The 27,540-nt window shown below is 42.3% G+C and overlaps 1 protein-coding gene across 1 annotated transcript in view; it reads right to left on the bottom strand.

The window, feature by feature from the left end:
• Positions 1-2,043: 2,043 nt before the first annotated feature.
• The window catches only part of LOC124777380 (homocysteine S-methyltransferase YbgG-like), an 81,673-nt gene continuing 56,176 nt past the window's right edge, over positions 2,044-27,540 (bottom strand). The window contains exons 5-6 of the mRNA XM_047252768.1: positions 14,359-14,576; positions 2,044-2,336 (exon numbers count right to left, since the gene is read on the bottom strand). Of these exons, the coding sequence (XP_047108724.1) occupies positions 2,150-2,336; positions 14,359-14,576 (405 nt within the window). The 3' untranslated portion in view covers positions 2,044-2,149. The remainder of the gene's footprint in view (positions 2,337-14,358; positions 14,577-27,540) is intronic.

The raw sequence follows: 27,540 nt of genomic DNA, 5'->3' as shown, positions 1-27,540 counted from the left end.
GAAAATTACTGAGTACATTACTGTCCAAATTTTCACGGCCAAAGTGTGGGTAGCGGATAAATGGGAGGTCTAGTTTTGCAAAAAATATTTAATTACTTAAAAGTGATAAAGGTAATTAATAGCAATTTAATTAATGATCTGCTGTAAAATTAAAATACTTTCACGAAGAGTTACTGCTAGCTATGTAAATGAAGTGTCAAAAAGTTCATCCCTTCAAGGGCTAGCTATTTTCCGTTTAAAAAATTCATTTGTGTGATGTTTTTGGAATGAAGTATTCAATTTTGGAGATTTAAATAACGGAAGACACTAGAAAGACAAATGAGATGTCAATAAGATCATGCTTCGTGGAAGGAAAACCTGAAGATAAAAATAAATTTTTTTTAATAAGTCGCTCAAATGTATTGTGAAATGATATATCTAAAAGCAAGAAATGAAATAAATTAGAGAAAAATTTGACGCCACTTTTAGTGATGATCGAAGTAATGCAGTGCGAATGAGGTAGTCAAATGTTTCTCTCATCTACACTGCCGAAAAAAAAGTACACTTGGAAAGACGACGTCGATTTGGATCTGATGACGGCATGTGCCACCTGGGAGATGATAGCTGTATTGATAATCGTCTCAACGTCGACCGCCAACACACTGCGTAGTGACATAGCTACCAGAGAACAGTTTTTGTCTACCCTTTAATAGCGAATGCTCACAGCCAGATGGATCAGTGTGGTGCAAATGTGTGGAGGAAGCAGGCAACTATGCCACGGAGACGCACTCGTGCTTCCTACAGCCAAATGATAGAGTTTGAAAGTGGTCAAATTATGACTTTCCGAATGGAGGGATGGTCCTTTTTGAGAATTGCCACAAACGTTAGACGTGCTGCAGCATCTGTGCAACTATGGTGGTATCAGTGGTCACGCCGACGTTGTCACTGTTGTAGAAGGGGTTCTGGACGTCCACGCAACGTAGACGCTCGCCAGGATCGTCGTACTGTAAGGTCAGCAGTGGCAGATCGTACAGCTACCACAGCATAGATAAGAGGGCTTGTGAGCCGAGACGTGGAGACAACGGGCATGCACACCTCTAGCTTGTCTTCCACTCACGCCACAGAATCGACGAGCACAGCTCGACTGGTGCAATCAGAGGATCACTTGGAATGGCGTGCTGTGGTCTTAGCGATGAAAGCAGATTCTGCCTGCACGCAAGTGATGGTCTTACGCCCGTACGACGTAAACCTGGTGAGCATTGTCTCGTAGAATGCACTCGTCCAAGACACGTTGACTCCCCCCCCCCCCCCCCCCCCTGGCCTTACGGTCTGGAGTGCGATAAGCTACAACTCTCGTTCACCTTTGGTGTTTTTGGAGGGGACGCTAAGGTACATGCATAAAGTTGTTAGACCCATTCTTTTGCCATTCCTGCAATAGGAAGGAGATGTCCCAACAGGATAATCCTCTCCCATGCACTGCCTGTGAAACTCAACACGCTCTGCAAGACGCGCAGCAGCTTCCCTGACCAGCACAATACCGAGCTCGTGTGTGATATGATGGGACGAGAAGTGACTCGTGCGACTCGGCAGCCAACAACTTTTACAGAGCTAAGAGAACAGGTGGAACAAGCGTGACATAACGTATCGCAGGACAGTATTCGTCACCTGTACGATCGACTGGATGTCAGAGACAGCACCTGCATTGCCGCCCATGGGGGCTATATCACTTACTGATGTGTGTGTTTCAGCATTGGTCGATTACTAGTATCTCGGAACTGCTGTGCTATTGATGTGTTAATTTCATGTACTCAATATGCACTTTACAGCAATAAATTTTGACAGAAATGGAAACCTCTAAAAGGGTCTCCTTTTTTCCGGCAGGATATTTTATTTCTTAGTTTTAGGCAAATAATTTCACAAAGGATTTCACCGATATTTTTTCCATTTTTATTTTAGCTCTGACGATGATTCATAAGAGCGGGAAAATGGTGAGCTGTCTAAAATTCGCCGAATAAGATCAAAATAACTGTAAATAAAAGAGATAAATAAAAAAGGATCATTAGCTGCTTTTTAGAGTAAAGTTTTAATTTTGCGAAATACAGAACACGTTTTCCAGCACAGTGTGTAAACGAAAGACAGTAGGCGTTAGACGAGGCAGCGGAGGGCTGGCTCAGGCGTGGCCGTTGGCGGCGGTGCCGGTGGCGGCGCGCCCCGCCTGCCACTTCTTCACCTCGGCGCGGATGCGGCTGACGTCCTGGTCGGTGGTGCGGCAGCAGCCGCCCACGTAGCGCACGCCCAGGGACAGCCAGTCGCGCACGTACGTCTCCACCGGCTTGCAGTTGTCGCCGTCCACCCACCTACAAGCACAGCCTTCGTTAGCACTGCAACACAAGGGCCTTCTGATGAATGACAGCCGCGCGGTTAGAGGCGCCCTGTCACGGATTGCGCGGCCGCTCCCGCCGGATGTTCGAGTCCTCCCTCGGGCATGGGTGTGTGTGTGTGTGTGTGTGTGTACGTGTTGTTCTGAGCGTAAGTTAGTTTAAATAGTGTGCAAGTCTAGGGACCGATGATGTTAGCAGTTTGATCGCTTAGGAATTCACACACGTTTAAACATTTGATGAATGACACCGATTCAGAGAACCCCCCCCCCCCTCCCCCTCTCTCACTCTCTCTCTCTCTATAGAGGGTGTTACAAAAAGGTACGGCCAAACTTTCAGGAAACATTCCTCACACACAAAGAAAGAAAATATGTTATGTGAACATGTGTCCGGAAACGCTTACTTTCCATGTTAGAGCTCATTTTATTACTTCTCTTCAAATCACATTAATCATGGAATGGAAACACACAGCAACAGAACGTACCAGCGTGACTTCAAATACTTTGTTACAGGAAATGTTCAAAATGTCCTCCGTTAGTGAGGATACGTGCATCCACCCTCCGTCACATGGAATCCCTGATGCGCTGATGCAACCCTGGAGAATGGCGTATTGTATCACAGCCGTCCACAATACGAGCACGAAGAGTCTCTACATTTGGTACCGGGGTTGCGTAGACAAGAGCTTTCAAATGCCCCCATAAATGAAAGTCAAGAGGGTTGAGGTCAGGAGAGCGTGGAGGCCATGGAATTGGTCCGCCTCTACCAATCCATCGGTCACCGAATCTGTTGTTGTGAAGCGTACGAACACTTCGACTGAAAGTGCAGGAGCTCCATCGTGCATGAACCACATGTTGTGTCGTACTTGTAAAGGCACAGGTTCTAGCAGCAGAGGTAGAGTATCCCGTATGAAATCATGATAACGTGCTCCATTGAGCGTAGGTGGAAGAACATGGGTCCCAATCAACACATCACCAACAATGCCTGCCCAAGCGTTCACAGAAAATCTGTGTTGATGACGTGATTGCACAAATGCGTGCGGATTCTCGTCAGCCCACACATGTTGATTGTGAAAATTTACAATTCGATCATGTTGGAATGAAGCCTCATCCGTAAAGAGAGCATCTGCACTGAAATGAGGATTGACACATTGTTGGATGAACCATTCGCAGAAGTGCACCCGTGGAGGCCAATCTGCTGCTGATAGTGCCTACACACGCTGAACATGGTATGGAAACAACTGGTTCTCCCGTAGCACTCTCCATACAGTGACGCGGTCAACGTTACCTTGTACAGCAGCAACTTCTCTGACGCTGACATTAGGGTTATCATCAACTTCACGAAGAATTGCCTCGTCCTTTGCAGGTGTCCTCGTCGTTCTAGGTCTTTCCCAGTCGCGAGTCATAGGCTGGAATATTCCGTGCTCCCTAAGACGCTGATCAATTGCTTCGAACGTCTTCCTGTCGGGACACCTTCGTTCTGGAAATCTGTCTCGATACAAACGTACTGCGCCACGGCTATTGCCCCGTGCTAATCCATACATCAAATGGGCATCTGCCAACTTCGCATTTGCAAACATTGCAGTGACTGCAAAACCACGTTCGTGATGAACACTAACCTGTTGATGGTACGTACTGATGTGCTTGATGCTAGTACTGTAGAGCAATGAGTCGCATGTCAACACAAGCACCGAAGTCAACATTATCTTCTTTCAATTGGGCCAACTGGCGGTGAATCGAGGAAGTACAGTACATACTGACGAAACTAAAATGAACTCTAACATGGAAATTAAGCGTTTCCGGACACATGTTCACATAACATCTTTTCTTTATTTGTGTGTGAGGAATGTTTCCTGAAAGTTTGGCCGTACCTTTTTGTTACACCCTGTATATATACTGTAGAGCAATGAGTCGCATGTCAACACAAGCACCGAAGTCAACATTATCTTCTTTCAATTGGGCCAACTGGCGGTGAATCGAGGAAGTAAAGTACATACTGACGAAACTAAAATGAGCTCTAACATGAAAATTAAGCGTTTCCGGACACATGTTCACATAACATCTTTTCTTTATTTGTGTGTGAGGAATGTTTCCTGAAAGTTTGGCCGTACCTTTTTGTTACACCCTGTATATATATAGCAGACACTGGTTGCAGTCATTTATACAGTTGGGAAAAAAATTAACATCCTCAAGTACTGCATTCAGTGTCTCCAGGGTATTACGTGTATACTGAGGGGTTGTGGTGTTAGTGATTAATTTCTCACGGTCATCGGCGAGCAAATGACACTCAGGAGGCCTGTCTGTGAACTGTTTTGACTCTGCAGGCCGTAACTGTGCTGAGTTTATAGATGAACAGCGCAACATTCATTCTAGGGTACAACCATGCCCCATCGATGAGTACGTAACTGCTGCCGATCAGCCTCCGTCATCTGTACGTGGTCGCATTGTGGGTCTGTGGGAACGTGGATGGACGTATCTAAGGGTTGCTTCACTTGTTGGGCACAGTGTATCGGTGGTGTGTCGCTGCTTTCTACAGTGGTATACGGAGCTTTCCTACACCTATAGACCACGTTCTGGACGTCTGCGAAGTACAGGCACACGTCACGAACGACACGCTGTGCTAGCAGCGGGGGCCGCCCGAACACCATCCAGTCACGAAATCCCAGGCTTCCTGGTCTTGGGAGCCATCAGTTATGACTCGCAGTCATATTTGGTGTTTCTGCAATGTAAGTTACCCAGTGCTCGCTACATTGGACGGGCTGTTACTGCCGTTTATCCGATAGGAAGTTGACGTGCTGCTTCAGCAGGACGATGCACGCCCACTTGCGGCTGCTACGACGCAACGCCCTCCTCTCGCTGTACGACACTGCCCTAGCCGGTGATATTAACAAATATCTCGCCAACTGAGCATGTGCGGCACATGATAAAATAAGATTCTGCAGGGTCTGCAAGAACGATTTCCAAAGTGGGACCGTTTGTCGCAGGATACAATTCGTGACCCTTATGATTGTTTGCATGCAGTTTACACCGACATTTGTTTCATTTGGGCTGACTTTGTTATCACATACTCCTATAATGACGAAATACCTGTCACCTCTCTTGCCAATAAAATGACCTTGTTCTTTGGGGTGCTGCATATTTCTCCCAGCAGTGTATAATTTGATTTTTGTGAGATGTTACTCTCTTACCCGATTACTTTTATTTTCAATCACGACCCCATACAACGTATCGAATCAAATGTGATTTTTAATTATTAATGCAATCAGCTTTAGAATAAGAAAGTTGATATGTTTCTGTTATTAAGAGGGCTAATACATAATAAAGAAATGGGGAGAAGTATCGAAAATTTTCTGTCAAAGTGGGAAAAGAATATGAAATTCTAAATAGGATGAACCATAGACCTTGCCGTTGGTGGGGAAGCTTGCGTGCCTCAGCGATACAGATGGCCGTACCGTAGGTGCAACCACAACGGAGGGGTATCTGTTGAGAGGCCAGACAAACGTGTGGTTCCTGAAGAGGGGCAGCAGCCTTTTCAGTACTTGCAGGGGGTACAGTCTGGATGGTTGACTGATCTGGCCTTGTAACACTAACCAAAACGGCATTGCTATGCTGGTACTGCGAACGGCTGAAAGCAAGGGGAAACTACAGCCGTAATTTTTCCCGAGGGCATGCAGCTTTACTGTATGGTTAAATGATGATGGCGTGCTCTTGCGTAAAATATTCCGGAGGTAAAATAGTCCCCCATTCGGATCTCCGGGCGGGAAATACTCAAGAGGACGTCGTTATCAGGAGAAAGAAAACTGGCGTTCTACGGATCGGAGCGTGGAATGTTAGATCCCTTAATCGGGCAGGTAGGTTAGAAAATTTAAAAAGGGAAATGGATAGGTTAAAGTTAGATATAGTGGGAATTAGTGAAGTTCGGTGGCAGGAGGAAGAAGACTTCTGGTCAGGTGAATACAGGGTTATAAATACAAAATTAAATAGGAGTAATGCAGGAGTAGGTTTAATAATGAATAAAAGAATAGGAGTGCGGGTAAGCTACTACAAACAGCATAGTGAACGCATTATTGTGGCCAAGGTAGACACGAAGCCCATGCGTACTACAGTAGTACAAGTTTATATGCCAACTAGCTCTGCAGATGACGAAGAGATTGATGAAATGTATGATGAGATAGAAGAAATTATTCAGGTAGTGCAGGGAGCCGATAATTTAATAACCTTGGGTAACTGGAATTCGAGAGTAGGGAAAGGGATAGAAGGAAACATAGTAGGTGAATATGGATTGGGAGTAAGAAATGAAAGAGGAAGCCGTCTGGTAGAATTCTGCACAGAGCATAACTTAACCATAGCTAACACTTGGTTCAAGAATCATGAAAGAAGGTTGTATACATGGAAGAATCCTGGAGATACTAGAAGGTATCAGATAGATTATGTAATGGTAAGACAGAGATTTAGGAACCAGGTTTTAAATTGTAAGACATTTCCAGCATTGCTATGCTGGTACTGCGAACGGCTGAAAGCAAGGGGAAACTACAGCCGTAATTTTTCCCGAGGGCATGCAGCTTTACTGTATGGTTAAATGATGATGGCGTGCTCTTGCGTAAAATATTCCGGAGGTAAAATAGTCCCCCATTCGGATCTCCGGGCGGGAAATACTCAAGAGGACGTCGTTATCAGGAGAAAGAAAACTGGCGTTCTACGGATCGGAGCGTGGAATGTTAGATCCCTTAATCGGGCAGGTAGGTTAGAAAATTTAAAAAGGGAAATGGATAGGTTAAAGTTAGATATAGTGGGAATTAGTGAAGTTCGGTGGCAGGAGGAACAAGACTTCTGGTCAGGTGAATACAGGGTTATAAATACAAAATTAAATAGGAGTAATGCAGGAGTAGGTTTAATAATGAATAAAAGAATAGGAGTGCGGGTAAGCTACTACAAACAGCATAGTGAACGCATTATTGTGGCCAAGATAGACACGAAGCCCATGCGTACTACAGTAGTACAAGTTTATATGCCAACTAGCTCTGCAGATGACGAAGAGATTGATGAAATGTATGATGAGATAGAAGAAATTATTCAGGTAGTGCAGGGAGCCGATAATTTAATAATCTTGGGTAACTGGAATTCGAGAGTAGGGAAAGGGATAGAAGGAAACATAGTAGGTGAATATGGATTGGGAGTAAGAAATGAAAGAGGAAGCCGTCTGGTAGAATTCTGCACAGAGCATAACTTAACCATAGCTAACACTTGGTTCAAGAATCATGAAAGAAGGTTGTATACATGGAAGAATCCTGGAGATACTAGAAGGTATCAGATAGATTATGTAATGGTAAGACAGAGATTTAGGAACCAGGTTTTAAATTGTAAGACATTTCCAGGGGCAGATGTGAACTATGACCACATTCTATTGTTTATTAATTGTAGATTAAAACTGAAGAAACTGCAATAAGGTGGGAATTTAAGGAGATGGGACCTGGATAAACTGACTAAACCAGAGGTTGTACATAGTTTCAGGGAGAGCATAAGGGAACAATTGACAGGAACGGGGGAAAGACATACAGGGATGAGGTAGTGAAGGCAGCAGAGGATCAAGTAGGTAAAAAGACGAGGGCTAGTTGAAATCCTTGGGTAACAGAAGAGATACTGAATTTAATTGATGAAAGGAGAAAATACAAAAATGCAGTAAATGAAGCAGGCAAAAAGGAATACATACGTCTCAAAAATGAAATCGACAGGATGCGCAAAATGGCTAAGCAGGGATGGCTAGAGGACAAATGTAAGGATGTAGAGGCTTACCTCACTAGGGGTAAGATAGATACTGCCAACAGGAAAATTAAAGAGACCTTTGGAGAAAAGAGAGCCACTTGTATGAATATCAAGAGCTCAGATGGAAACCCAGTTCTAAGCAAAGAAGGGAAAGCAGAAAGGTGGAAGGAATATATAGAGAATCTATACAAGGGCGATGTACTTGAGGACAATATTACGGAAATGGAAGAGGATGTAGATAAAGATGAAATGGGAGATACGATACTGCGTAAAGAGTCTGACAGAGCACTGGAAGACCTAAGTCTAAACAAGGCCCCGGGAGTAGACAACACTCCATTAGAACTACTGACGGTCTTGGGAGAGCCAGTCCTGACAAAACTCTACCATCTGGTGAGCAAGATGTATGAGACAGGCGAAATTCCCTCAGACTTCAAGAAGAATATAATAATTCCAATCCCAAAGAAAGCAGGTGTTGACAGATGTGAAAATTACCGAACTATCAGTTTAATAAGTCACAGCTGCAGAATACTAACGCGAATTCTTTACATACGAATGGAAAAACTTGTAGAAGCCGACCTCGAAGAAGATCGGTTTGGATTCCGTAGAAATGTTGGAACACGTGAGGCACTACTGACTTTACGACTTATCTTAGAAGAAAGATTAAGGAAAGGCAAACCTACGTTTCTAGCATCTGTAGACTTAGAGAAAGCTTTTGACAATGACTGGAATTCTCTCTTTCAAATTCTAAAGGCGGCAGGGGTAAAATACAGGCAGCGAAAGGCTATTTACAATTTGTAAAGAAACCAGATGGCAGTTACAGGGGCATGAAAGGGAAGCAGTGGTTGGGAAGGGAGTGAGAGAGGGTTGCAGCCTCTCCCCGATGTTATTCAGTCTGTATATTGAGCAAGCAGTAAAGGAAACAAAAGAAAAATTCGGAATAGGTATTAAAATCCAAGGAGAAGAAATAAAAACTTTGATGTTCCCCGATGACCTTGCAATTCTGTCAGAGACAGCACAGGACTTGGAAGAGCAGTTGAACGGAATGGACAGTGTCCTGAAAGGAGGATATAAGATGAACATCAGCAAAAGCAAAACGAGGATAATGGAATGTAGTCGAATTAAGTCGGGTGATGCTGAGGGAATTAGATTAGGAAATGAGACACTTAAAGTAGTAAAGGAGTTTTGTTATTTGGGGAGCAAAATAACTGATGATGGTCGAAGTAGAGAGGATATAAAATGTAGACTGGCAATGGCAATGATAGCGTTTCTGAAGAAGAGAAATTTGTTAACATCGAGTATTGATTTAAGTGACAGATAGTCGTTTCTGAAAGTATTGGTATGGAGTGTAGCCATGTATGGAAGTGAATCATTGACGATAAACAGTTTGGACAAGAAGAGAATAGTAGCTTTCGAAATGTGGTGCTACAGAAGAATGCTGAAGATTAGATGGGTAGATCACATAACTAATGAGGAGGTATTGAACAGGATTGAGGAGAAGAGAAATTTGTGGTACAACTTGACTAAAAGAAGGAATCGGTTGGGAGGAAATGTTCTGAGTCATCAAGGGATCACCAATTTAGTATTGGAGGGCAGTGTGGAGGGTAAAAATCGTAGAGGGAGACCAAAAGATGAATACACTAAACAGATTCAGAAGGATGTAGGTTGCAGCAAGTACTGGGAGATGAAGAAGCTTGCACAGGATAGAGTAACATGGAGAGCTGCAACAAACCAGTCTGAGGACTGAAGACGACAACAACAACAACAAATAGGATAGCACTGTAGTTGCCTAGTAGCTGGGCAGCTAAGGCAAAATAAATACATTTAAAACAAACCTCACCCCCTGTTACTTCCTACCAGTGGCGGATTGATCCTACTGATACCTGGACCCACGGCGTAAAGATATTATGACGTGTGACGTCATACATACTCAACAGAATACTGACAATACTTATTTTCTGAACTCGGAGAGTTTCACGATGGCGTGCAAGGATGAAGTCTTCTCGGCTTATAAGCCGCGTCGTTTCGAATAAAAATCGTCGAGTTTTCGACAGCTCTGTTTGCCAGCGTCACCAGCAGTAAAAATCTGCCGGGACTGGTACGTAGTTCTGGAAGCGGCGTCTGAAACGTTCCAGCGGAGGACCGAGGTAACGCTTGCGCAGGAAGGCGGCTTGAGCTGGTCTTGACAGCTCTTGTCTGCCGTGACACTGAGTGACGTCAGCAGACGGCAGAAATAAGAATAAACTACAACATTAACTATAGCAGTGGTACACAGTAAGACTCGGAGGCGGCCTTTGGATAACGACGGGTGCTTGGCGCTTGTAGCAAGTTTTGATCCTTGCGCTGGCCCCCCCGCACCCCCTGACGACACTTAAGTCACACGGCGGTGGTGTGCTCGCCGGCAACACTGGACACAGGAGTGGTATCACGTCCTCTTTTCAAATGTGTCCCGATTCTGCGTACAGCATCGTAACAGACGTATCCGTGTGTGGTGTGTCTGAGGAGAATCGACGCTAAATTGTATTCGTCATTGCCATAAAGGCCCAGGAGCTGGCGTGTTGGTAGTGTGTGCGATGGGGTACAGAACACGATCATCTCTGGCGCGCATAGCCAGTAATTTGGCCAACAAACGTTGCAGTAAGTACGGTGAAACTGGTCTAAAAGTGGCATTTTCCAGATATTATTTCTTAAAAGTATTAGATCTCTCATGGACAATATAATATATTATTTGTCAAATAATACCGATTGGATGGGTACTTTTTGTCATGTCAACATTAATGCGCAAATGTAATAAATATGATCATTTTCCATTGACTTACTTGACTATATCGCTGGAAGTAGTCAGTCTAACTTAGAAGGCTGTGGTACTCAACTATTTATTCCTGATTTCATGTTCATGTTAAGAAGTTGGATACATTGTGTAAGCAAAATTGGCAATATCCCACTTGTATCTAGCGCTTTGTAAAAGTTGAACTGTAAAGATAAACTCTAAATGATAAAGGAAAACTTATAAATAAACACACCCCACCATTATTATGGAAAGGCAATAAGATACGACCCATATGACTCACAAGAAATGAAAAGAGCTTTGTGGGTTACCCTTCTTCCAGAAATCATCCAATGATGATACCACTTTGCACGGTTTTTGTCCATTGCGCGCTGATTCACGGTGCAAGTACTCTAAAGTTCAGGTACAAAACAACAATTTGTGCACAAAAGCTACATACAATCTGCAGTGATGGAAGCTGTTACCCCAGCTATTAAACCTCCTTTCCAAATGTCTCCATGGTCGGACACAAAATAGTTCAAAATGGCTCTAAGCACTATAGAACTTAACGTCTGAGTTCATCAGTCCCCTAGACTTGGAACTACTTAAACCTAACTAACCTAAGGACATCACACACATCCATGCCCGAGGCAGGATTCGAACCTGCGACCGTAGCAGCCGCATGGTTCCGGACTGAAGTGCGTAGAACCGCTCGGCCACAGTGGCCTGCCCGGACACAAAACCGGAATGAATGTGTCAATAATGTGATTTGGAGCTGGAGAACTCTATATCTGGGTATTCTGATACTGTGATAACGTTAAATGATGGTAACAAGGGAAGAATAAGGGTACTAGAACAACTTGATAGCGCTCCAGGAGTCAACACACTTCAAGCCTTCCAGCACATAGATCGATTTAGAATCATGAACGCCCAGCATACAGCAGAAGAAATGACTGAAGAAGCAAGAGGCAGGAAAAAAGAAAGCGTCTAGACTTGTAGGGCGATCGATGACAGGATACAAACAATGCTGATTATGTCCCTGGCTATTTGTGTTAATTGGCATGCCCCCATATGTGAGGTGATATCATCTGAAATTTTGAACTTGGTTTTTTAAACATTTAGCTCATTATCTCAGGAACTATAAGAGATATCTAAATCTAATTTTACATTTAGTAATCTCTCAACACGTTTTAGCTATTGAATCACCCAAATACATCTACCTCTAGCAGTTCTTTACTTACAAAGAGAAAAAGTGGAGTTTTTAAAGAACTACTGAACATAATTTAAAAAAAATTGTGATTAATTATTGTGTGTATGGTTTGAATATGATTCAATAACCAGAAAAGGAGTTATACAATATTTACTAAAAATTTCAGGTCTGTATTTACAAAAGTTTTTGACGTAATGGGTCATAAATATTACAGTTTTAACACCGTAGGTCCAGGGCGTACTCACCCCCTTAAGAAGGTGGCTCAGTTGTATCTTTGACGCACCCGTGATGATATCTTTCAACAAGATAACGTACGACCACATGCTGCCCGTACTGTCATCACCTACATGTATACAGAAGGAGTTCGAATGTTTTCCTGACCAGCATATTATCCAGAGCTGCTGTGCACTGCAAAAATTTGGTCAAGTGTAGCCGAGGAACTGGCGCGGCAATACCGGCCGGCCCTTGCGCCTGATGAACTCTAACACAGAGCTGAAGTGGAATGGAATCACGCGATTCCCAGCCACGTTATAATCATTGTTGCTGGTAGAGATGACAGCTCTTCCTACTAAAGATCCCACCCGGTACACTCCCCCATCAAGTACATATTTTATACTTTACACGCACAACATGTAAAATTTCATTATTTCCTATCTTTCCTAATGTTACAATTTTAATGAGAGAAGAGACACAAGGTACAACGAAGCGCTGCACGTTTCTTCATGGGATCCTTTAGTAAGCGCGAGAGCATAAAGGCAGTTCTCAACAAACACCAGTGGCAGACGCTAGAAAAGTGACGCTGTGAATTATGAAAAGGTTTACTGTTGAAATTCCGAGAGTGTACTTTCAGAAGAAGAGGTTGTCAATATATTTCGTCCTTTTGAACACATGTCTCGAAATAATGAAGACGACAAAATCGAAGCTAATACTGAAGCTTAGTGTCAGTCATTCCTCCCATCGATCACTTACAAACCGAACAGGGAAAACGCGAAATGATGTACCGGAGGTACTTATACACTGTAAAGTGTCTTGTAGGGTACACGTGCAAATGTTCGTTGAGGTGACAAAAGTCATGGGATACCGATATGCACATACACAGGTGGTGGTAGTATCGCTTACATAAGGTAGAGAGAGACAGTGCATTGACGGAGCTGTCATTTGTACTCAGGTGATTCATGTGAAAAGGTTTCCAGCGTGATTATGGCCGCACGGCGAGAATTAACAGACTTTAATGCGGAGTCGTACTTGGAGCTAGACGCATGGGACAATACATTTCGGAAATACTTACGGAATTCAATATTCTGAGATACCACATACGGGAATACCACATGTCAAGCATTACCTCTCACCGCGGACAATCCAGGCCTGATAGCCTTCACTTAACAGCCGAGCGCAGCGGCGTCTACTTAAAGTTGCCAGTAACAACAGACAAACAACACTGCTTGAAATAACCGCAGAATACAACGTGGGACGTACGACGATCGTATCCGTTATGATGTTCCCCTAAATTTGGCGTTGATGGGCTGTGGCAGCGGACTATTGACATCGCCTGGAGCGCCTCTCTTGGGCTCGAAACTACATCAGTTAGACGTTAGACTACTGGAAAACCATGGCCTAGTCAAAAGAGTCCCGATTTGAGTTGGTAAGAGCTGATGATAGGGTTCTAGTGTGGCTCAGACCCCATGAAGCCATGGACGCAAGTTGTCAACAGGGCACTCTGCAAGCTTGTGGTGGCTTAATAATGGTGTGGGCTGTGTTTACATGCAATAGACTGGGTCCTCTGGTCCGAGTGAACCTGTCATTGACTGGGGAATGGTTGTGTTCGGCTACTTGTAGTCCATCTGCAGCCTTTCATAGACCTCATGTTCCCAAACCTTGACAGAACTATCACTGGTCCACAATTATTTGCGACTGGCCTGGATAATTCGAGCGAATGGTTTGGCCACCCAGATTGTCCGACATGAATTCCACCGAACATTTATGGGACATAATGGAGAGGTCAGCTCGTGCACAAAGTCCTGCACCGGCAACACTTTCGCAATTATGGGCGCCTATAGAAGCAGCAGGGCTCAATGTTTCTGCAGGGGACTCCCAACGATTTGTAGCGCCCGCGCCACGTCGAGTAGCTGCACTAGCTGGGCAAAACGAGGCCCGACATGATATTAGGATGCATCCCATGAATTTTGTCCCCACAGTTTACAATATATTTTTAACCTGATCGTCCGTAACTACGGTAGAGGTTTCCACAGTACAAGAGGTGAGACTTACGCCCCCAGCTGCGTGTCGAAGTTCTCGCCGCTGTTGGGGTAGGCGACGACGGGGATGGGGCAGGCGTCGCGGCCGTCGTTGAGGGAGGCGACCAGCGGCGCGACGAAGCGCGGCTTGAGGCAGTTGACGCCCACGGCCAGCAGCTGGCGCGGGTTGCGCTCCCAGCAGCTGCGCGCCGCCTCGCAGAAGCGCTCCCCGTGCGAGATGCGCTCCCCGTCCTGTCGCAGCACAGAACGTTTGAAATCTTCAACATTTTCCAGAAATATTTTAATGTGTATTTCACATCTTTGGAGTGTTTACTCTTTCATACCAAAATCGTTATCGCTTCAATCTAATTCCAAGTACTAGGTGAAGTACTAAGAAGTCACAAAGATAATTTTCACACTCCTGTTAGTGGGAATATTGTGGTCAATGTAGTACCTGTCTGTCAGAGACTTGCATCTGATGCTCTGCTGGAACGATACACAGGTGGCAAGACACTATAATGCAAAAGAAAATGTGCACGTTGTCATTTGGACTAAGTAACCCAGTGACGTTTCCGAGTCTAAGAGGGAAATGCATCTGGGTCATGTAGAAGCTGTTTCTCATTTCAGTACGAGATGTTTCAAGACTGAAGAGAGCAGGAGTCTCAGCACTCCTTTACCATTATTCTCACAGAAGAAGATCTGCTTATCTAGGGACGAATGAAACAGACCACAAGATTCTGCCTGCAGAAAGAAAAATTCAAGAAAAAGACAACCCTCGACCTGAAAGTACAAAAAGAAGAAGCTTTACAGGAGTAATAAGGGAAAAGTATAATGCTGGTCAACTTAAATGGGTATGTGTCTTGTACTAGCATTAACATTTAACAAAATTTTAAAATCCATTTCCCCTTGCGTTTGTTTTTCTAAGTGCATTGTCAACTTTTTGTGTCCTAAATATTAGGCAATCTCAATGAATTTTATAGGAAGCACTATATGCTTACTTCTGTGCATTAATATTAGCGAAAATTTAATTTATCTCAAACTTGGTGGCAAATTAAAACTGTGTACCAGACCGAGACTCGAACTCCCGAGTTCGAATCTCGGTCCGGCACACAGTTTTAATCTGCTAGGAAGCTTCATATCAGCGCACACTCCGCTGCAGAGTGAAAATTTTATTCTGTAATTTATCTATTCTACTATCACTGTTGAACCTAAAAAGTCTTGAATGTGAAACTGAAGAGTACCACAAGTTGGTTTTCAATAACACCATTAAAAATAACATTAAAAGTTCAAAACTGAGAAGTCAATGAAGTTCCGGATTTTAAGACTTCCATTTTGCTACGTCTATACGTGAGAGACATGATTTTAAAATTCGTTTGAAATCGGCAAAATAGAAGAAAACATTTTGGATGGAGTCTCCCCTTAAGGAGATCTGCACGTCACGAGGGCTCAAAAAATTGAAATTTGGGCTTTGTTCTTTATTTAATAAAACTTTGTAATTTTTCTTGATTCTAAAAATGTGTGCTTTACGTATACTTCCTAGTCATTTCGCGTTTAAATGCCTTTTGAAAGCAGAGCAAGGTGGTTTTTTTTTCATTTTTAAATCGCGAACTGTTACACTACTATAACTGTTACACTACTATCAGACACAAGACGTTAGCTATTATACCTTTTATTTAATTTTGGCGACGACGTTTCCATAGCAACTCGTTTATGTATTATCCTTGAAGAACATATTGACGGTACTGCAAGCAGGGATGTATTGCGGCCAATCTGTCTGTCGATATAAGTAATTTACTTCAGTTTACTTACACCTTTCGAACGCAGTTGGTTGTAAATTTGGTTTTGTGACTTTTTGAGGCGTATTTCATCGATTTCATGTCACAAAATGTCAAAAACAAAGAAGTTAAATTGCAATCGTAAATTTTACGATGATTAACACGAGAGTGTTGTTGCAAATCGTATAAAAAAAGAAGAATTTGTTATGCCACAGTGAAGTGACGTTAGGCCTAATACTTCATAGTGCAAGTATAATAGATGTGAAGCAAACGGACAAAAACATACACATGTACACCCCACGCCAGAAACTGTTATGGCAGAACTAAACACAATATATAGAGATTTTCATGATTCTGACCTCCTGGAAAAATGTTTACATAGCAAAATACAGAATCCAAATGAAAGTTTCAACAGTTGTACATGAGAATAATTCCCAAAAATTGGATTTTTTGGCATGTCAGCCTTTCACATACATGCGGTGGAGGCCATAATATGTGTTAATTATGAAGTAGCAAGTGGATTAAAAATCATGAACAGATTAAGCGTCAAAACTGGGGACAACATGAAAAATGGTCTTCTACGAGTGGATAGGCAGTGTGTTGGTGAAACTGAAAAACTTGCTGGAAGCATGACAAAGGAGGCCACATTAACAAAGAAAAAACAGAACTAAAGGAGATTAAAAGTACACTCGCAATCGAGCTGGAGTATTTTGACGTGTTATCACTGAGAACAAAATGACATGCAAATCTTAAATTTCAATTTCCTGTAATTATCGTCTTTGCATACTTAGATATCATTATCTCAACCAATAATAAAGCTACAAAAACAGAACCAGAGTATTCAATAATATATTACTTTTTTTCAGCTGTAGTGTTCCATATTTTCTTACATTATTGGGAGAAAAAATTGACTTCTAAAATACATATTTTAAAAAACAACAAATTTATAATTAAAAGAATAAAATGTGTTTTGAGCTTTTATTCTGAAGAGGATGGAAAAACAGAGCACCTAAAATAAAAATTACACGTAATTCAGCAGTAAGATAAAAATCAATTTTCATTTCATTATTAATCCCATAGTTTTTAACTTTTTGTCACGTAGAGGTCATAGTACTCTAATTATTTGGTTAAAGTTTCATTTCAGTATTTACTGAAGCTTTTGTGTTATTATATTTCAAAATAATAATAAAACAACACACCATGTCGTCCAGGTCCTCTTAAAATAGTGTAGGAGACCTGCGAGCGTAGTGTGAACTGTGAGGTCTTCTTGAACACTGTTGTAATGGGTCTCTTAAAAGCAACAGATTCCTTGTTGTTAAAAATTTATATTTGACGTATTTTGGGCTTCTGAGAATAAGTTAAGGCCGAAACGCGCCAAATTATAAATTTTGTTTTTAAATTTCACAAATATGTCAATTTAAGCTCTTTGGTTTTCTGCTTAGAAAACTGACAAGTTGAATATCCAAGCAAGGTATCTTTCTGCATTCAGGAGATCAGTAAGTTTTAGGGTCACGGTACAATGTACATTCCAGGGAACTGAAGGTTCATATGAAATTCTGAACCGCTCATTTCCTATTTTATGCCAGTGGCCTTATCACAGAGGTAACCCCGGTTCCTGTCAGATCACCGAAGTTAAGAGCTGTCGGACTTGCTTGCACTTGGTTGGGTGACCGTCCGGGCTGTCGAGTGATGTTGGAAAGCGGGGCGCACTGAGCCCTTGAGAAGCCAATTGAGGAGCTACCTGACTGAGAAGTACAGACAACGGTCGGGAGAGCGGTGTGCTGACCATATACCCCTCCATATCAGCATCCACTGACGCCTATCGGCTGAGGATAACACGATGGTCGGTCGGCACCGTTGGGCCTTCCAAGGCCTGTTCGGCTGAAGTTTTTTTCTCATTTCCTATTTTAAAAGAAAGTATCTCGCTCGTTGCAAGTAGCTCGATGTTATAACTTTTGTTGCACAAGTGATTTGTTTTCTTTTATACAAAGCATACGAACATAATTGAAGACGTTTTATTTTATATTTTTCGACAGTTTCAAATTATAGCATCAGTTCTAACGTTTTTCTTTTTGTCCTTTACTCTTCAGAGTTGGAGTTCTACAGTACATCCTTACGCCTTTAGTCCTAAATAAACTGAATGTGCTGAACGTATTGTGAAAGACATCATTATTATAGCTGGCGCAAATTGCAAAAGTGATTGAGAGCTAGTTGTTTATAAGACAGCTACTGCAACAACAACCAGGGTATTGGTCGCAATGCTGTGTTCGCCGTTGCGCTCTGCTCTCTCGGGTACGGGGTCACCACATCCATTTGCCATCTACAACGTAACTGTTATGATTCGTTCTCACTGTGACCTCCATTTCTCACAAGGAAACGTTGTCAAGTATCAAAAACGATCTTGAAACTTTCTGGGTATGTAGAGGGAGCAAAATCGTGCAATATGCATATTTTTGTTTGTGCCGAATTTCACTTTTAAGGGATTCAACACACCCTGAAAGGTAATTTGGCATTTTAGGTTTAGAGAGAATATCTTCTAAAGGGTGAAACGAAATGTCTTGTGGCTAGGGCCTCCCGTCGGGTAGACCGGTCGCCTGGTGCAAGTCTTTTTACGTGATGCCACTTCGACGACTTGCGTGTCGATGGGAATGAGATGATGATGAAGACAACACAACACCCAGTTCCTGAGCGGAGAAAATCTCCGACCCAGTCGGGAATCGAAACCGGACTCCTTTGCATGGTATAACGTCGCGCTGACCAATCAGCTATTGAGGCAGACTTCTGAAGAGCAGAAAAACATCTTTCAAATATTTTTTGACCTAATTGGATTTTCCAGATTTCGATGCTGTCACAATGACATTTGGGGCTTCAAGAAGAGATTCTCGAATTCTCGGTCCAAACTCACCACTATGGATAGGCGGGTGGTCAGTGCCTAAAAACCGTTTCGAACGTCGTACCCATTTGATGATCACAAACGGCTCGATTGCACAGGTATAGCTGTGGAACTTATATGGCTTCCGATGTTGGAAAGAACTTTTGTAAGAAGATTTTCAGATCTAGTTCTGTTGAAAGATTGTGACGTCAATTTGCACTTGAGGAACAAAACAATCAAGATGCAATCACTAGCATATAATTAATCCTCTTCGTCAACGCTTACCAATGTAGTGAAATATGCATGATACAAATCATGATAATTAGTGGGTCACTCATGATAGTTTTAAATCCTGCTGAATTCTGTTTTGTTTTGTTTTTTTCTGTCATGTATATTACGTGAAGAAATTTCGTTCATTTTAATGTGGATGATGTAAAAATATGTTTTAAGCATTTGCTTATAGTTTACCATTACTGTAATTATTTTCTGTCATAATAGTGAGTTACTTATTATTTTCAGTTAAAAAATTCACGTGTGAAACGGTAAACGAAAAAACAAAAAAACAAAAAAACTTGATTGTAAAACATAAAATAACAATTTAAAGCATAAAGCAAATATGATTAAAATAAATAATTAGAACAGTAATGAACATTTAGGTATTCTAATCAGGTACGTTGAAAATACTCCGACAGCACATTGTGTACAGCTTCTTTTCCAAAAATAGTATTTCAGAAACCAGCTTTATTACACAGGGAATGTGTTGTGACAGATGCAAGATGTATAATCGCATTTCCTATTGCTCGGCATCCGAACACATATATGCATTAAAACCAAATGAAAATGTGTAGTTTGATGTGTATGGTATCTTAGATGATGTGAAAAAACTGTGTTCTAGATGCACGGTACACGTCAAGATGACAGAAGTCTGAGCCATGTTGTAAATGCGAAGCGACACTGGCCATCGCAGAAGTCAGCATGATGCAACAGCGCTACGAAACAGCCGGCCGCCGCTCCAGTATACCAAGGTTGCTGCCGATAACGCACTGTCAGAAGTAGAGGAGGCGTAACATGTTTGATCGTTTTTAATAATTCCCGCGTGATTTGCACGAGAGAGATTGACAGCTCACGTACAGGCCCCCGACAATCCAGATGTAGGTCTTAGTCTGTCTACATACAGACATCGTGCGAGTTGGTTCGTCGCAAGGCGATCGCGCTTAGCAAGGCTTGGGCGAGAGTGGAGTAATTGCCTGGCGTAACCAGATTGTCTGTGGAATGGGCTTAAGAGTGCCATCAGAAAGATTTTTGAGCGGAGACTACCGTGAATTCCCCTAGCTGCGAGAGTTTTCCCTTCCCAAGGCCTTTCTTGGAATATTTAAGCTATTATGAATTTTCATAGCAGTAGGTAAGACACAGAATTGGCGAAAAACTGCCAGGGGTGATCTTTTCTTTGATTTTTAGTGTTGGGTCGATTATAGTGAACTGCGGTAAATTTAGGCTGTGGAATGCACAGCTGGAACAAAGTGTTGATGCGATAATAATCACTGAATTTGTGGTGATATCGGAGCTATATGATTTTTTTATCCGCGGTGTATTGTTAGTGACTTACTGCTCGCCCAGAGGTAATTGGCTTGTTTGTTTGTCTGCCAGTGGCGGATTATGTCGTTTGAAGTCCGAGGCAACGACTCGAGTGCGTTTTGGTGGAATTTTGGGGAATAAAATAACGGCGAACATCACTTGGCTCGTTAGTTTGAATTTTCCAACAAACGGTTAAATAGACCGTACCCAAAGCCCGATATTTAGTGTGCAGCGTAGCAAAGTGGGACCATTAATGAATGGTATGTAAATAAACTGAGACTTTCAGAGTGAAAAGTGGCGGATAGCCTGTTTTCAAATAGGACACTGTAGAGGGCCGCGTGTTGCCAACGCCTGAAGAGGCAGAGCGCTACTTTGATTGTTAACTGTCAAGGTCAAAGAGGCGGTGGCGTTTAATATTTTTGTTTTATTTTTGTTGAGTGTGTCATTCCCTAATCGTGGAGTATTCGCTTATTGATGGCGCTCTATCACTTAAGTCGGGGAGATTGTACTGAAATACATTAAAAGGTCCAAATTAAATGATACTGCGTGATTGAAATATGAAAGAAAGATTGTACTCTCAATTACAGTTATTATAGATAGGTGTGGTAGTTCCGAATTCAGTATCATACAATGAAGCGCCAAAGAAACTGGCTGTTGTTGTTGTGGTCTTCAGTCCTGAGACTGGTTTGATGCAGCTCTCCATGCTACTCTATCCTGTGCAAGCTTCTTCATCTCCCAGTACCTACTGCAACCTACATCCTTCTGAATCTGCTTAGCGTATTCATCTCTTGGTCTCCCTCTACAATTTTTACCCTCCACGCTGCCCTCCAATACTAAATTGGTGATCCCTTGATGCCTCAGAACATATCCCACCAACCGATCACTTCTTCTAGTCAAGTTGTGCCACAAACTTCGCTTCTCCCCAATCCTATTCAAACCTCCTCATTAGCTATGTGATCTACCCATCGAATCTTCATTCTTCTGTAGCACCACATTTCGAAAGCTTCTATTCTCTTCTTGTCCAAACTATTTATCGTCCCTGTTTCACTTCCATACTTGGCTACACGCCATACAAATACTTTCAGAAATGACTTCCTGACACTTAAATTTATACCCGATGTTAACAAATTTCTCTTCTTCAGAAACGCTTTCCTTGCCATTGCCAGTCTACATTTTATATCCCCTCTACTTCGACCATCATCAGTTATTTTGTTCCCCAAATAGCAAAACTCCTTTACTACTTTAAATGTCTCATTTTCTGATCTAATACCCTCAGCATCTCACGACTTAATTCGACTACATTCCATTATCCTCGTTTCGCTTTTGTTGATGTTCATTTTATATCCTCCTTTCAAGACGCTATCCATTCCGTTCAACTGCTCTTCCAAATCCTTTGTTGTCTCTGACAGAATTACAATGTCTTCGGCGAACCTCAAGGTTTTTATTTCTTCTCCATGGATTTTAATACCTACTACAAATTTTTTTTTTGTTTTGTTTCCTTCACTGCTTGCTCAATATACAGATTGAATAACATCGGGGGAGGCTACAGCCCTGTCTCACTCCCTTCCCAACCACTGCTTCCCTTTCATGCCCCTCAACTCTTATAACTGCCATTTCGTTTCTGTACAAATTGTAAATAGCCTTTCGTTCCCTGTATTTTACCCCTGCCACCTTCAGAATCTGCAAGAGAGTATTCCAGTCAACATTGTCAAAAGCTTTCTCTAAGTCTACAAATGCTAGAAACGTAGGTTTGCCTTTCCTTAATCTCTCTTCTAAGGCAAGTCGTAGGGTCAGTATTGCCTCACGTGTTCCAACATTTCTACGGAATCCAAACTGATCTTCCCCGAGGTCGGCTTCTACCAGTTTTTCCATTCATCTGTAAATAATTCGCGTTAGTATTTTGCAGCTGTGGCTTATTAAACTGATAGTTCGGTAATTTTCACATCTGTCAACACCTGCTTTCTTTGGAATTGGAATTATTATATTCTTCTTGAAGTCTGAGGGAATTTCGCCTGCCTCATACATCTTGCTCACCAGATGGTAGAGTTTTGTCAGGACTGGTCTCCCATGGCCGTCGTAGTTCTAATGGAGTGTTGTCTACTCCCGGGGCCTTGTTTCGACTCAGATCTTTCAGTGCTCTGTCAAACTCTTCACGCAGTATCGTATTTCCCATTTCATCTTTATCTACATCCTCTTCCATTTCCGTAATATTGTCCTCAAGAACATCGCCCTTGTATAGATTCTCTATATATTCCTTCCACCTTTCTGCTTTCCCCTCTTTGCTTAGAACTGGGTTTCCATCTGAGCTCTTGATATTCATACAAGTGGCTCTCTTTTCTCCAAAGGTCTCTTTAACTTTCCTGTAGGCTGTATCTATCTTACCCCTAGTGAGATAAGCCTCTACATCCTTACGTTTGTCCTCTAGCCATGCATGCTTAGCCATTTTGCACTTCCTGTCTATCTCATTTTTGAGACGATTGTATTCCTATTTGCCTGCTTCATTTACTGCATTTTTATATTTTGTCCTTTCATCAATAAAATTCAACATTTCTTCTGTTACCCAAGGATTTCTACTAGCCCTCGTCCTTTTACCTACTTGATCCTCTGCTGCCTTCACTACTTCATCCCTCAAAGCTACCCATTCTCCTTCTACTGTATTTCTTTCCCCCATTCCTGTCAATTGTTCCCTTATGCTCTCCCTGAAACTCTGTAGAACCTCTGGTTTATTCAGTGTATCCAGGTCCCATATCCTTAAATTCCCACCTTTTTGCAGTTTCTTCAGTTTTAATCTACAGTTCATAACCAATAGATTGTGGTCAGAGTCCACATCTGCTCCTGGAAATGTCTTACAATTTAAAAGCTGGTTCCTAAATCTCTGTCTTACCATTATATAATCTTCCACATCTGCCCCTGGAAATGTCTTACAATTTAAAACCTGGTTCCTAAATCTCTGTCTTACCATTATATAATCTATCTGAAACATGTGTAAGTAGGCTGTTTAGGTTTTTTTATTGGTAACGCCACCTCTGTATGAAAATCACTGGCTGTGCTGTGTGCAGTCTGTGGCTGCTTCGTGATTCTGTAATGCATTTTCATGCAGCGAAAAAATAGGTTGAAAATGCTCACAAATTTGTGTTTTTACGTCATTACAGACTTTTTGACATTTCGATTCAATGTTATGTAACTCAGTAGTTAAATCTTCGCGTGTTTGTTCAAGTGTGGTGTCTAACTTTTGAAGATTTTGTTCCATTGCGTCTAACTGTTGCTGTGTTTGTCTCTGGTGTTGTTCCATTGTGTCTAACTTTTTAAGATTTTGTTCCACTGTGTCTAACTTTTTGAGATTTTGTTCCACTGTGTCTAACTGTTGCTGTGTTTGTCTCTGGTGTTGTTCCATTGTGTCTAACTTTTCAAGCTTTTGTCCCATTTGTTGCATTAATTGTAATAACAATGCACTGGTGTCTGAAACATGTTCCTCAGTGCTTTTCGGCAGTAAAGTTGCACCGGAAACATTCACATTTTGACAAGCGGATAATGTGTCTTGACTCATTTGAGAAAACGGTGAGAACCCAAAACCTGAGTCTGCAGTATTTGCAATATTGTGTTCTGTCATTCCAGATTCCTGAGGCGAGCTGTTGCCGACCAATCGATCGATAACGCTTCCCTGTTCACTACCTGTTTCACTGTCTACACCATTGTTTGCCGCCCGCTCCATTTCCCTATGCGCAATTACCAAATTACTACTTTGAACATTAGTTAATTCATTACTCTGCGGCGCTAACACACTGCTTTCGTCTTCACTGTCATTTCTCAGTTTACTTTGGAGCCTAGTATTACGTTTTTCACACGCCATTATTGTCACAGTATTTCACACGACAACACAGAAAAACACAATTTGAAGAGCAAAAATAAGACAACACATTAACATAGCACTGAAAATAATATTTAGTTAATTGCAAGCGCAGCTGCGAAAAACTTGCTGCAAATCTACATGCATGCCACAACTGTTTTACTGTACAACAACGAAAAACTACAACTACAAAGGAAATTCTCTCTATGATTACGCGCTATCAATAAACAAAATCTACACTAATTACACAAACTACAAGAAAAAAAAATCAGAAGATTCCAGTGAGGTATCCTCGGCTAAGGGTCGCCATATGAAACGTCCCCTTTGAACAATTATACAAGACTGTGCTTATACTGACACACAATATTTTGTTAGCGCAACGCAATCTGACTTTCAAAATTCCCTACAAAAGAATGGCCCTGACTAACATTAAACTATACCTTTCACAAATCACTTACCTCACAAAAATCTTCGCTGCTCAAGCTACTGCAATACAGCGAGCGCCACTACTGCCAGCTAAATAAAAGATTCAAACTATGGAAGGCACTAACTACTGATAGGGATAGTTAGAAAATGAAAGATATTAATAGAGAACAAACAATGTATTTACCTTGATATCATCATATATAAATATAGCACTTCATGACAAATTTCAAAACTCCGCCATCTCTCTCCCCACATCCACCACTGCTGGCGGCTCACCTCCAACTGCGCAACGCTACGCGCTGTTCACAGCCAGCTGCCTAACACTACAATGGCGAGTATTACAACAATGCAAAGCAGCCACAGACTGCACACAGCACAGCCAGTGATTTTCATACAGAGGTGGCGTTACCAATAAAAAAACCTAAACAGCCTACTTACACATGTCAGTATCTCCCGGCTTCTTCCATGTGTACAACCTTCTTTTATGATTCTTGAACCAAGTGTTAGCTATGATGAAGTTGTGCCTTGTTCAAAATTCTACCAGGCATGGCATTTCTTAGCCCCAATCCATATTCACCTACTACGTTTCCTTCTCTCCCTTTTCCTACTACCGAATTCCAGTCACCCATGACTATTAAATTTTCTTCTCCCTTCACTATCTGAATAATTTCTTTTATTTAATCATACATTTCTTCAATTTCTTCGTCATCTGCAGAGCTAGTTGGCATATAAACTTGTACTACTGTAGTACGCATGGGCTTCGTGTCTATCTTGGCCACAATAATGCGTTCACTATGCTGTTTGTAGTAGCTTACCCGAATTCCTATTTTTTTTATTCATTATTAAACCTACTCCTGCATTACACCTGTTTGATTTTGTATTTATAACCCTGTATTCGCCTGACCAAAAGTCTTGTTCCTCCTGCCACCGAACTTCACTAATTCCCACTATATCTAACTTTAACCTATCCATTTCCCTTTTTAAATTTTCTAACCTACCTGCCCGATTAAGGGATCTGACATTCCACGCTCCGATCCGTAGAACGCCAGTTTTCTTTCTCCTGATAACGACATCCTCTTGAGTAGTCCCCGCCCGGATATCCGAATGGGGGACTATTTTACCTCCGGAATATTTTACCCAAGAGGACGCCATCATCATTAACCATACAGTAAAGCTGCATGCCCTCAGGAAAAATTACGGCTGTAGTTTCCCCTTGCTTTCAACCGTTCGCAGTACCAGCACTGCAAGGCCGTTTTGGTTAGTGTTACAAGGCCAGATCAGTCAATCTTCGAGACTGTTGCCCCTGCAACTACTGAAAAGGCTGCTGCCCCTCTTCAGAAACCACACGTTTGTCTGGGCTCTCAACATATACCCCTCCATTGTGGTTGCACCTACGGTACGGCTATCTGTATCACTGAGGCACGCAAGCCTCCCCACCAACGGCAAGGTCCATGGTTCATGGGGGGGGAAGAAACTGGTATGGGCATGCATATTCAAATACAGGGATACGTAAACAGATAGAATACGACATGCGGTCGGTAAAGCCTGTACACAAAAAGTGCCTGGCGCAGTTTTTAGATCGGTTGCTGCTGCTACAATGGCATGTTATCAAGATTTATGTGAGTCTGAATGTGGTGTAACAGTCGGCGCACGAGCGATGGTACACAGCGTATCTGAGGTAGCGATGAAGTGGGGATTTTCTCGTACGATCATTTCACCAGTGTACCGTGAATATCAGGAATCCGGAATGAGACTTTCACCCTGCAGGGGAGTGTGTGCTGATATGAAACTTCCTGGCAGATTAAAACTGTGTGCCGGACCGAGACTCGAACTCGGGACCTTTGCCTTTCGTGGGCAAGTGCTCTACCACCTGAGCTACACAAGCGCGACTCACGACCCGTCCTCACAACTTCAATTCTGCCAGTACTTCGTCTCCTACCTTCCAAACTTCGCAGAAGCTTTTCTGCGAACCTTGCAGAACTAGCACTCCTGGAAGAAAGGATATTGCGCAGACATGGCTCACCCACATCCCGGGGGATGTTTGCAGAATGAGATTTACACCCTGCAGCGGAGTGTGCGCTGATATGAAACTTCCTGGCAGAGTCTCAGTCCAGCACACAGTTTTAATCTGCCAGGAAGTTTCATATCAGCGCACACTCCGCTGCAGGCTGAAAATCTCATCCTGCAAACATCCCCCAGGTACATTTGAAATTGTCAATGTTTAATTCAGGTTTTATTCGAAAATCATTGAAACAGAGGGATGTTGCAGTGAAAAAAAAAAAAACCTATACAGTTTTGTCTCATAGCGCTAAAAACACAATTTCCTTAACAAATAGGCTAAAAATCCACGAAACAATAATATGTAAAACATCGTTTCAATACTTGGTCGAACGTACACTATGTGATCAAAGGTATCCGGACACCTGGCTGAAAATGACTTACAAGTTCGTGGAGCCCTCAATCGGTAATGCTGGAATTCAGTATAGTGTTGGCTCATCCTTAGCCTTGATGACAGCTTCCACTCTCGCAGGCATACATTCAATCAGGTGCTGGAAGGTTTCTTGGGGAATGACAGCCCATTCTTGCAGACAGGAGAATAACTATGTAGAACAAAAATGTTACGTTGTTTCCCTGGCCCTCTATATATCCACACTAGGTTTCTAGACATTCATCGGTCCTGGTCATCAGGGCAATTTAGTAAGACACGCAAAGAAAGCGATC

This window comes from Schistocerca piceifrons, chromosome 2, assembly GCF_021461385.2.
Source record: "Schistocerca piceifrons isolate TAMUIC-IGC-003096 chromosome 2, iqSchPice1.1, whole genome shotgun sequence".
NCBI classification, from domain to species: Eukaryota; Metazoa; Arthropoda; class Insecta; order Orthoptera; family Acrididae; genus Schistocerca; species Schistocerca piceifrons.
Note: the sequence above shows the minus strand (reverse complement) of the source record. Positions and strands in the feature narration are given on the sequence as shown.